At 41.2% G+C, this 12,729-nt stretch overlaps 2 protein-coding genes across 2 annotated transcripts; both read right to left on the bottom strand.

The window, feature by feature from the left end:
• Nucleotides 1-4,475: 4,475 nt before the first annotated feature.
• Nucleotides 4,476-5,918, bottom strand: LOC131638012 (uncharacterized). The gene has a single exon (XM_058908569.1). It carries the CDS (start codon nt 5,916-5,918, stop codon nt 4,476-4,478), a length of 1,443 nt encoding a protein of 480 aa, XP_058764552.1.
• Nucleotides 5,919-10,809: 4,891 nt separating this feature from the next.
• On the bottom strand, nt 10,810-11,658 carry LOC131638010 (uncharacterized). The gene has a single exon (XM_058908568.1). It carries the CDS (start codon nt 11,656-11,658, stop codon nt 10,810-10,812), a length of 849 nt encoding a protein of 282 aa, XP_058764551.1.
• Nucleotides 11,659-12,729: the final 1,071 nt, after the last annotated feature.

The following is a 12,729-nucleotide window of genomic DNA, read 5'->3' as shown; positions in this document are numbered from 1 at the left end:
GAAACGAGAGCCACCATAAAGTACACAAATTAAAAACCGAAAAGTGCAACAGTAAATAACTAGAAATAAAACAGAATTCAGACTAAATTAAAATAAAAATAAAAAATACAAAAGTGTTGCAACACTACTTCAATCCTCTTCTTCGTCACCGCCACCAACTGTCCCGATCACATCTTCCATCGTCTCATCCTCATTTCCAGTACCACTGCCTCCTGCACCCCCCATGAAAGCTGGCCTGCCCACAGGCCAATTTGCATAGGCATCATACTCTGCTTCCAAAGAGGTGCGCTGAAACTGTTGAGATAAAGTTTGCACCAAGAACCGGTTGGATCTTTGAGTCGCCTCAAAATTCTCTGCACAATAGGTAGCAAAGGCCATGTGGTCAAAAACAGGTGCACGACCACCTCTAGACCTCGAAGTGGATGCTCCTCCTCTTTCAGCTTTCTTTGGTGCGCCTTCGCAAAACCTGCTAATAAAAGCTTCGTTAATAACACTTGTGATTTTGAAATGTACCTCACTCGGAATGGCCACCCTCGCCTCGAAACACAGCCCCATGATTAAGCCGGGGTAGATAAGGACACCGGCTTTGCCTCCATGCCTTGTCCCCATAACCGAGACCCTCCTCACTTCCTCGGAGATTATGCTGGCTAAGTCAATCGGTACTCCGTACAAAATGCAAAACAGCATGTATCCCACTTCGAGTGAAGTGTGTGTTGTGTGAGTTCTTGGCCGGATGTTATGCAATACCACCACTAGCAAGGCCTTGACCTCCACTTTAAAATCTTCTCTTTTCCATCTTTTTGGTGCTCCCGAGTCATTCAACTCATAGGTCTTTCCTTCAAGGCATAAGGACTCACTGACGACTTCGATGTTCCAATCATTAGTGAGATACCTTCTGTGGTACTCACTTCTTACTCCATCGGGTAGCTCTAACGGGGATCCCAGGTATTCATTCATAGCACTCCTCTTAAAAGAGATGGTTCTCCCCCTCACCATTGTCTTGTACGAAAATTCTATCCCTTCTTCAACCGGCATGGCATTCGCATAGAATTCGCGAACAATGTCATAATTAATCTCCGCTAACGGTTCACAAATCTTCCCCCATTTGAGTTTATTCAATGTCTGAAGTAAATCTCGCATCGGACCATTCGGTTTGAACCGGATAAACCTTGCAGCCTGGACGGTTCGGTTGCATAAATAGGTGTATCGCTCCTCTTGTTCCTCGCCAAGGAACCTTGGTACGGAGTGGGAAGGATTAGTGCTTCTGGTTTTTGTGCGCTTTGACATCTGCAACCAATCAATCAACCAAACCACAGCAACCAAACTGTTAGAATTAAAAACAAGAATTGGTAAAACACCCAGTTTGCGGCGCCATCATTGTTTGCGGCGCAAAGATAAAATTTCAAACCCAGTTTGCGGCGCAAAGGGGTGTTTGCGGCGCAAAGGGGTGTTTGCGGCGCAAACTATGCGATACTCAGCCACCATGTCTCAAATTGAAAGTGTTGCTTGCAACAATAAGAACCCCAATCACACAAATGCAAATTCAACCCATTAAACCCTAAGAGTAACACATGCAAGTTCAAATTTTTTAGACATCAAGATTGAATCTCATGCTAATTAAAGAACCCTAGCCTAGAATGAGATGAACAACAAGCTTTAAGAGTCAAGAACATAGAAAAGCATACCTTTGATTTGAGTTAAGCAACTGTAAAGATTGAAGAGGTATGTGTGATAGTGTTGGTGAACTTAGGGTTTGAAAGTGGAGGGTGGAAGTTTTGTGAGAGAGAGTTTTAAAAAAGTTGGAAGAGTAACTAAAATAAAATAAAAGCGCTTTGTTTAAATTCTCAAAAATTGCCAATTTCACAATACCCTTCACTTTCGAGAGAAAATACAAACACCTAACAACTACAAGACAGAAATTATATGAAAACAACACTAGCTACTTACGACGTTGGGTTGCCTCCCAACAAGCGCTTTGTTTAACGTCGTTTAAGCTCAACGGTTCAATGATCCTCACGGATTATTAAGTAACATAGCACATGATTCGCGTACCACTTCCCCACCATGATAAAGCTTGAGTCTCTGACCATTAATTGTCCAGCTTTCCTTAGACTTGGGATCCTCAATCACAATGGCTCCATAGTCCCTCACTTCCTTCACCACAAATGGTCCAGACCATTTTGATTTAAGTTTACCGGGAAACAATCGAAGCCGCGAATTGAATAGCAACACCATCTACCCCTCATGAAAATTTTTGCATCGGACCTTTTTATCATGATAAGCTTTGACTTTGTCTTTGTAGAGCTTATTGGAGTGATACGCCTGGTTCCTTAACTCTTCCAATTCATGGAGTTGGTCTTTTCTTTTGTGGCCGGCCAGAGCGGAATCAAAGTTCAGAAACTTAAGAGCCCAAAGTGCTCTATGTTCCAACTCTACTGGAAGATGACAAGTTTTTCCGTAGACCATCTGAAAAGGGGTTAGTCCAATAGGAGCTTTGTAGGCAGTACGGTATGCCCACAAAGCTTCATCTAGTTTCAAAGACCACTCTTTTCTAGAACTCGAGACCGTTTTCTCAAGAATTCTCTTTACCTCTCTATTTGATACTTCCGTTTGACCATTTGCTTGTGGGTGGTAGGGGGTGGTCACCTTATGTTTTACACCATAATGCTCTAAAACTTTTTCCAAAGGTGTATTACAAAAGTGTGAACCCCCTTCACTTATCAATACCCTTGGCACACCAAAATGTGAGAAGATATTTTTCTTTAAGAATTTGATCACAGTTTTGGAATCGGCCTTAGGTGTCGCAAGTGCTTCCACCCACTTAGATACATAGTCAACGGCGACCAGAATGTATTCATTAGCGAAAGAGGGCGGAAACGGACCAACAAAATCAATGCCCCAACAATCAAAAACTTCAACTTCTAACATATTGGTTAAGGGCATTTCATCGCGTTGGCCTATTCCTCCACTCCTTTGGCATTTGTCACAACTTTTTGCGTGCTCATGAGCATCTTTGAATAGAGTAGGCCAAAAGAACCCTGATTGGAGTACTTTGGTGGCTGTTCTCCATCCACTATTGTGGCCTCCATACGGAGAGTTGTGACAATGCCAAAGAATATCTTTCGCTTCTTCATTGGTGACACATCTTCTCAAAATGTTGTCAACACCTTCTTTGAATAGATATGGGTCATCCCATACATAGTGTTTGGCATCCGCTAAAAATTTCTTTCTTTGATTGCTAGTGAGGTCCTCCGGGATCAACCCGGTTGCCTTAAAATTTGCAAAATCGGCAAACCAAGGCCTCACGTGAATCGCAAAAAGTTTTTCATCTGGAAATTCTTCTCTTACTTCTATCTCGTTCGTTGTAATCTCCGCGTTTACCAATCGAGATAAATGATCCGCCATCAAGTTTTCGGATCCCTTTTTGTCTCGGATTTTCAAATCAAACTCTTGTAAAAGTAAAATCCAACGGATTAACCTTTGTTTGGAATCCGGCTTGGTTAGCAAATATTTTATCACGGAATGATCGGTGTAGACTACAACTTTAGAACCGATCAACTAAGCTCTAAATTTCTCCAATGCATACACTATGGCTAGTAACTCTTTTTCAGTTGTTGCATAGTTAATTTGAGCTTCATTCAAAACTTTACTAGCATAGTGAATTGCATGGAAAACTTTTGATCTTCTTTGACCTAATACCGCACCAACCGCATAATCGCTTGCATCACACATGAGTTCAAAATCCATTTTCCAATTTGGAGCAACGATTATGGGTGCGGTAACTAATTTGTCTTTCAGCTCAAGGAATGCTTTTAGACAAGACTCATCAAAATTAAAATGCGTACCTTTGTTGAGTAAATTACTCAATGGCTTTGCGATCTTCGAAAAATCCTTGATGAATCTCTTGTAGAAACCGGCATGTCCAAGAAAGCTCCTTATTCCCTTGATGTTGGTTGGTGGTGGCAGCTTCTCTATGATTTCCACTTTGGCTTTGTCAACTTCAAGTCCTTTGAAAGAAATTTTGTGTCCAAGAACCACTCCTTCGGTGACCATAAAATTGCATTTTTCCCAATTTAGCACAAGGTTGGTCTTCACACATCTCTCTAATACCACTTCAAGATTCTTTAAGAATAGGTCAAAAGATGCTCCATACACCAAAAAATCGTCCATGAACACCTCAATACATTCTTCAATTAAATCCACGAAGATGGCTTGCATGCATCTTTGGAATGTAGCCGGAGCATTACATAGTCCAAAGGGCATTCTTCGATAGGTAAAAACACCAAAGGGACATGTAAAAGCGGTCTTCTCATGGTCCGCCGGGTTCACCGAAATTTGGTTGTAACCCGAATAACCATCTAGAAAGCAATAGAAATTCTTGCCGGCTAGCCTTTCCATCATTTGATCCATGAAGGCAATGGGAAATGATCCTTCCTTGTTGCTTGATTTAATCTTCTATAGTCGATACACATTCTCTACCCGGTTACCGTTATTGTCGGAATCAATTCATTCTTTTCATTTCGGATAACCGTCATGCCGCCTTTCTTAGGAACAACTTGCACCGGAATCACCCATTCGCTATCGAAAATAGGATAAATCATCACGGCCTCTAATAGCTTAACTACTTCCTTCCTCACGACTTCCTTCATTGATGGGTTGAGCCGTCTTTGAGGTTGAGCAACCGGTTTGTAATCGTCCTCCATCATGATTTTGTGCATGCAATAAGCGGGGCTAATACCTTTTAAATCAGATAAAACCCACCCTATTGCACCTTCATGCTTCTTTAACACCTCGATTAAGCGAGTCTCCTCTTGAGTAGACAAAGAATTACTAATGATCACCGGCTTAGTGAAGTTATCACCAAGGAAAACATACTTCAAATGAGGTGGCAACATCTTTAACTCAATTTTTGATTCTTCCACTTTCTTTTCCGCATGCAACTCTTCTACCTTTTCTTCATTATGATCTATCTCCCCACAAGATTCCAACTCATTCAAGAATGCTTCCATTTCTTTCTCTTCAATCTCGGATAAGGCATTGTAAGCTCCTATAAGAGATCTTTCCAAATGACTAGAGATGTGAACTTGATTAGCAACCTCCTCGATCTCCTCTTCGGTGGCATCGACTAGAAATGTGTCATGTTTATCCTTGGGATGCTTCATTGCTTCAAAGAGATTGAAAGTGACTTCTTCATCTTGCACTCTCACCTTCATAAGACCATCGTCTATGTCGATCATCATCCAGGCTGTTTTCATAAAAGGTCTTCCAAGTATCAATGGTACGTCACGGTCTTCTTCCATATCAACTACCACAAAGTCTACCGGGAACAAAAATTTGTCCACTTTGACTAGCATGTCTTGTGCAACTCCATAAGGAGAGGTGAGAGACTTATCGGCTAGTTGCAAAGTCATTTGGGTCGGCTTCATCTCTATGTTTCCCAATCTCTTGATGATAGATAACGGAATTAAATTAATACTTGAGCCCAAATCGACCAAACCGTTACCTATGTAATGACCTCCGATTGTAACCGGTAAGGTAACTCGTCCCGGATCGGCTTCTTTCTTTGGTAATGTCTTTTGGATTATGGCACTACAACGAGCATCAAGTAGAATAGTCTCCTCTTCCGAATATCTCTTTTTCTTGGTGAGAATATCCTTCGTGAACTTTGCATATTTTGGCATTTGTTCTAACGCTTCGGAAAATGGGATATTCACTTGGAGTTGTTTGAAAATATCCATAAACCTAGCGTATTGCCTTGCATTATCCTTCCTTGATTTGGCATGAGGGTGTGGTAAGTGTTGGGAAGGATTTGCGCTCTTTTGTTCATCTCTCTTTTTATTTCTCTTCACACTTTTAGTGTTTTTCTCCTTTTCTTCATCTTCTTTCCTCTCTTTTTCAACTAAGTCTTCCTCTATCATTTCCTCACTTTTTCTCCCTCATTTTCAACTATCACTTCCACTTCTTCCTCTTCAACTACTACTTCCTCATCATCTTCCACTATGACCTCTTCATTCACACCATTATTCACCTTTCTCCCACTTCTTGTAACAATGGCTTTACAATGTTCCTTAGGATTGGTTTGGGTGTTGGCGGAAAAGGATGCTCCCGGTTGTTGCTCGGACAATTGCTTTGCAAGTTGACCCACTTGATTTTCTAAATTCTTTATGGCCGCTTCATTACTCCTTTGATTAGCCATGGATGCTTGCATGAATTGTGTAAGAGTATCTTCCAACTTTGAGCTTCCGCCTTGAGATTGTTGACCTTGGCCTTGTGGGTTTGAACTTTGATAAGGACTTTGATGTTGATAGTGTTGATTGCCGAATCTTGAAGGTTGGAATCCTTAGTTGTTTCTTTGGTAAGGATTGTTGTGAGGTGGAGGTTGCCTTTGATACCCTTGGTTTTGATTGTTGACATAATTCACTTCTTCACCATCGGGAGGAGGACAAAACCCGGTAGGATGGTCACCTTGACAAAGTTCACAACTTGCTACGTGAGAAGTCATTTGCATCCCATGAATTTCCTTCATTTGTTGTGGAAGCTTCGACATTTGCTTAGTGAGTAACTCAACTTGTTGAGAGAGAATCTTGTTTTGAGCAAGGATGGCGTCATTGGTGTTTAATTCGAGAACACCCGGCTTCCTTTGTGATGGACTCCTATCATGTTGAGTTTGGAGATCATTGAGTGCCATACGATCGATTATCATTATAGCATCCTCCGCGCTTTTTGACATTAGAGAGCCACCCGCGGTAGCATCCAAAAGTGTCTTGTGCACCGGTTGAAGTCCATTGCGGAAGATGTGAATTTGTGTGAGATCATCAAAACCATGACCCTTGCATTTTCTAAGCATGGATTTGAATCTTTCCCAAGCATCATTTAAGGACTCGTTGCTTCCTTGATTGAAAACCGCAATTGCCGTTTTAGCTTCCATGAATCGGGATTGAGGAAAATATCGTTCTAAAAATTTTTCTTCCAATAGATTCCAATCCGTCATCACATTTGGTAATTGATCAAGATACCATTCTTTGGCTTTCCCAAGTAATGAGTGTGGAAATAGTCTCTTGAACAATGATTCTTCATTGGCCGCATCGACTCCCGTTGAACCCGCAATCTCATAAAATTTGGTGAGATGTGCGAAAGGATCCTCATGATCCATTCCGGTGAATGGATTTGCATAAACAAGTTGGAGGATTCCGGTCTTCATCTTCGTATTTGCTCCACCTTGAGAATTGCGTGCAAATTGGGCGGTACGTCTTGGACTATTGGCGGACATTTCGGTTGGAACAACACCCACCATGTCTCCTTCAAAAGTGTCTACAACTACCTCTTCAATGTGATTGTTAGAAGAAGTAGATGCCTCTTCTCTTTGTTGCTTCTCTTGGGCTAACTTCCTTCTTCTTCGTGTCTTGCTATTGAGCTTTCGGAGTGTTCTTTCAATTTCGGGATCGAAATGAAATTGCTCTTCGGTAGCCTTTTCTCGCATACACAAGAATCTACAAAACTAGCAAACCAAGTGACACGCAAAAGAATTAAGAATAAAGTAACAAACTTAAAACAATGAACTATTGCAATGCTTGCAATATCAAACGCCAATCCCCGGCAACGGCGCCAATTTATTGAAAAGTATATTCAAGGCAAATATTTTTAAATCGTATCCACAGAGATTGGATGATATTACCGCCGTTCTATAGTTACTATCACTTTAAGTTTAAGTTGTAACAAAGTTGGTTTAAGTTGAGTTTCTATTTTTCTATTCAAAAGGTAATACAAGTAATAAAATAAGATTTGTTCAAAGATAAAAGATTGACAAGATTGGTTTTGGTTTCACTATCCCTATCTCCTATGTGACTTTAACAACTAAAGTATACTTCAATAGCAATGCAATGTTCTAGTATCCTCTCAACAATGTTTATGTCTAAACTAAGTTGTGAAAGTTAATATATTAATCTTTAGATGATCTCTCACTCTAACTATCAATACATTAAGCTTGATTGATTGATACAAATAGATAAGTGGCAAATAAATCTATCTCTAGCATTTATTCACTACTTGATAAGATGTTGTAGAACAAGACTTGAAATATATTTCTCAATCATAAATCAAATCTAAATATGAAATATAAAACAACAACATTCATCCATTTCAATACTAAGGAAGTTCATACAAAAGTGTTAGAGGAAATACATAGTTAACAAGGATAGCTACTACCTCCAATCTTATCAAAGTGGGATTTAGCTACTCATCACCATGGTTGACAACAAGAAGAATGAATAAGAAACTATGAGCCAATCTCTCACAAAGATGCAAGCTTTTCTCCCCAAAACCCTAATCTCAATGTGTGGTGTATAATAGAATAGAAGAATGAATGGCCTTGGTTCCTTTTCTTTTATCTAAAATAACCCCCCAAAAATGCGTACTCTGTCCATATTCAAAAAAGATAAAAACCTAATGACAAGTGGCAGACCAGCTAAAGTGAAAGAGGAGTTCTGCTTCGCAGTGTTTGCGGCGCCAAGGATGTTTGCGGCGCAAACACTTTAGTTTCTGCCACATCAGAATCCAGCCAAAAACCAAGACAGATGGGATTTTTGCAGGTTGCGGCGCCAAGGATGTTTGCGGCGCAAACACTTCTCATCAGCACTTCTTTTGCTAATCCAAGTCTTCAAGTGATTCCCCTTTTGCTTCCATGAGCTTCAAACTTAATCCAAGCACTACAAAACTAACAAACGAGTGAAATAACAATTCAAAAGAACTAAAACTAACTAAATTGCAAAATTATCAGATTGTAAGAATAAATGTGTGATTATTGAGTAAAAAGTGGCTAAAGGGACCAAAAACAATATATGAAAATTAGTACTATTTGGTCCCTAACAGTGCTCAAATTTAGATCTGTACCCATCTCTTGATGAAAAGCTTTCAAAAATCGGGAGGTGAACTTCGGATCTCTATCCGACACAATGCTAGAAGGTACACTGTGCAATCTTACAATTTCTACTACAAAAAGCCTCGCAAGGTGAGAAACCTTGTGAGTTGTCTTAATCGGTAAGAAATGCGCGGACTTAGTCCAACGGTCCACTATCACCCATATAGAGTCATGGCCACCTAAGGCTCGAGGTAGTCCCACAATGAAGTCCATGGATATACTGTCCCATTTCCAAACAGGAATATCCAATGGTTGCAACATACCACCGGGCCTTTGGTGCTCTATCTTCACTTGTTGGCAAATCACGCACTGCTCTACATAATCAGCCACATCTCTCTTCATACTAGGCCACCAAAAATTACCTTTCAAGTCTTTGTACCTCTTGGTTGATCCGGGATGAATGGTGAATTTGCTCTTGTGAGCCTCGTCCAAAATTAACCTCCTTAACTCCGCGTCATTTGGCACACACATCCCCCGTCCAAAAAGAATGAGTCCATCAGATGTACGAACGAAATCTGGAAGGTTTGCTTTAGCCTGCAATTCTACATCATTCCACTGTGCTTGACGGATCCTTTCCCGCAACTCATTCTCAATACACAAGTTACTTATCAACACACCCGTTGGTGCCCACTCAAATTGCAAATCCAAATTTCTGAACTTCTCTATAAGGCCAAATTCTAACATCATCAGCTATGCAACTTTAATCTCCTTCCTACTCAAGGCATCCGCTACCTTATTAGCTTTACCGGGATGGTACTTCAAATCAAAGTCAAAGTCCTTCAAGTATTCCATCCATCTCCTCTGACGTATGTTAAGTTCCCTCTGATCAAAGAGATACTTTAAACTCTTATGATCGCTAAACATCTCTAAATGAACTCCATACAAATAATGTCGCCACACCTTGAGCACGAACACAATTGCAGCGAGTTCAAGGTCATGAGTAGGATAATTCTCTTCATGAGATATCAGTTGTCTAGATGCATAAGCTACAACCTGTCCATCTTGCATTAACACTCCACCTAACCCTTTCTTAGAAGCATCACAGAAAACTTCGTAAGATCGGTTTGGATCTGGGATCACACACACTGGAGCTGTAGTCAATTTCTCCTTAAGTTTCTGAAAACTCTTCTCACATTCTGAATTCCATTCGAATGAAACTTCCTTCCTTGTAAGCCTAGTCAAAGGTAATGCCAATTTGGAAAAGCCCATAATGAACCTCCGATAGTAACCTGCCAAGCCTAGGAAACTACGGACCTCAGTTGCATTCTTGGTTCGTTCCTAATTTATCACTGCTTCTACCTTTGAAGGGTCTACAGCTACGCCGCCGCCAGATATGACATGTCCAAGAAACTTGACTTCAGACATCCAGAACTCACATTTGCTAAACTTCGCAAACAACCTCTTTTCTCTAAGAACCGACAACACAATCCTCAAATGCTCCATGTGCTCTTCGATAGTCTGAGAGTAGATCAAGATGTCATCTATGAAGATTACCACAAACTGGTCCAAATACGGTTGGAACACTCGGTTCATGTAATCCATAAAGACAGCAGGAGCATTGGTTACCCCGAATGGCATAACCAAGAACTCATAATGACCGTATCTCGTCCTAAAAGCAGTCTTAGATGCATCCGAACTCTTAACCCGAATCTGATGATATCCCGACCTCAGATCAATCTTCGAGAACACACAGACTCCTTTCAATTGATCCAGGAGGTCATCAATCCGTGGTAGAGGATACTTATTCTTTATGGTTACCTTGTTCAGCTGACGATAGTCGATGCACAAACACATACTACCATATTTTTTCTTTACCAACAAAACTGGGGCTCCCCATGGAGAAACACTAGGACGAATGAAGTGTTTCGCCAACAACTCTTCTAGCTGACTTTTTAACTCTCTAAGCTCTGCATGAGACATTCGATAAGGGGCAATCGAACTGGAGCAGTACCCGGAACAAGATCAATAGAGAATTCAACTTCCCTTTCCGGCGGAAGAAAAGTAACATCATCGGGAAATACATCGGAAAATTCACACACAACTGGAATCTCCGATACACTCTTCTTGTCATTGGAGTCCGACGTATGAACCAAAAGGAAAGACTTCTCTTGAGTAAAAAGGTAATTGATTATGTTAACCGTACCTTCAAAAAGATGTTCAATGGCACTGGTTGGTGTAGTCTCCCGAGCAGGGATGAAGATAGACTTCTCCTTACAACCAATGTACACCGAGTTAGCCGACAACCAGTCCATACCCAGTACTACATCGATCTTCTTAAGCGGTAGACAGATAAGGTCAATCAAGAATCTACGACCATTGAAGGTAATAAAACACTCCCTACAAATTTCCCGAGCTTCTACCACATCGTCAGTAGCCGACGAGATAATCATAGGATTAGGAAGAAGACTTGTCTCAAAACCAAGCCTCCGTACACAAGGATAAGAAATAAAAGAATGTGTTGCTCCACAATCAACTAGCACAAACAAGGGTTGATTATTGACATAACACGTACCAGCAACAAGATTGGTGTTTCCTTGAGCCTTCCTAGCATCCAAGGTGTAAACACGTCCTTTAGTCTTTTCCGGAACATCTGGGGTTGTACAATACTTCGCAAAGTGACCCGTCATTCCACACTTGAAACACTTCTTTGCATCGAATGAGCAATTCCCATAGTGCCTCCTATTGCACTTTCCACACTGAGGATGTTGACTAGAACGATCCCCATAAACCTGTTTCTTCATAGCTGGAGAATTGCGGGGTTTCAAATGCTGTCCCGACCCTCCTTGTTCCCTACGAACTGGCTTATTCTGTTCTCTTTCCTCCTAAACCTTCTTCAATGTGTTCTCAGCAACATAGCATTGCCTCAAACACTCAGCATAAGTAGTAAACTCCCTTTGAGACACACTGTGTACAATATCAGCATTCAGCCCCATGAGGAACTGATCAATCTTCCATAGCTCGTCTGGTGCATAGGCAGCTTGTCTGGAATAAGCAGCCATGTCCTCAAACTCACGCTCCTTCAAAGCACGCACACTGTTGGGATAGTACTTCTCTAAGAAATTTGTCTTGAAATGTTGCCAATCCTTTGGAATCCCTCTGTTAGTGAAATACGTGGATTCCATATTCCACCATCTACCTGCCGGTCCCTTCATCTTCTGGGCAGCAAAGATTACCTTCTCTTCCTCTGTGCACTGAATGGCCTGAAATATCATCTCCATGCCATACAACCAATCATGAGCAATCACAGGATCTAAGCCACCCAAGAACTCTGGCGGATCTATCTGAAAGAAGGCACGAAAATCACGCCCTGCTGCAGCCTGAGGAGTAGGAGCAGGAGCGGTTGGTTGTTGCCTTTGCATGCCTTGCATCATTTGCATCATCATTTGATTCTGCTGTTACATTTGTTGCATTATCTGCACCCAAGGCACACCCGCATTCTCAGTTCTAGGCTCAGTCTCCACATTCCTCGTCCTGGGCCTTCCGGGACCTCTACGTTGTTCAGCCATCTTCCTGTTTGTCCTACACACGGAATCAAGTTGATCAGGCTTAATGCCATAAGTAAGACATAAGGAATCATGCCGACACTACACATATGAGGCAGAATTATGCTGACTTATGATGTTTCACGGCAAAGCCGAGGTTCGACCTGCTCTGATACCAACTGTAACACCCCATACATACATTGCCTAGGATATACGTATATGGCATTAAAATGGTAAACGAAAATCATATAATAAGAAGCGGAAATGGGTGATGTATAAGTACGAGTACAAAAGCCCAAACTGTCATGGCCAAAATACAAGAGTTCCAAC

Source organism: Vicia villosa, unplaced genomic scaffold (genome assembly GCF_029867415.1).
Source record: "Vicia villosa cultivar HV-30 ecotype Madison, WI unplaced genomic scaffold, Vvil1.0 ctg.002145F_1_1, whole genome shotgun sequence".
Classification (NCBI taxonomy): domain Eukaryota; kingdom Viridiplantae; phylum Streptophyta; class Magnoliopsida; order Fabales; family Fabaceae; genus Vicia; species Vicia villosa.
The sequence above is the reverse complement of the archived record's forward strand: the minus strand, read 5'-3'. Positions and strand labels throughout refer to the sequence as shown.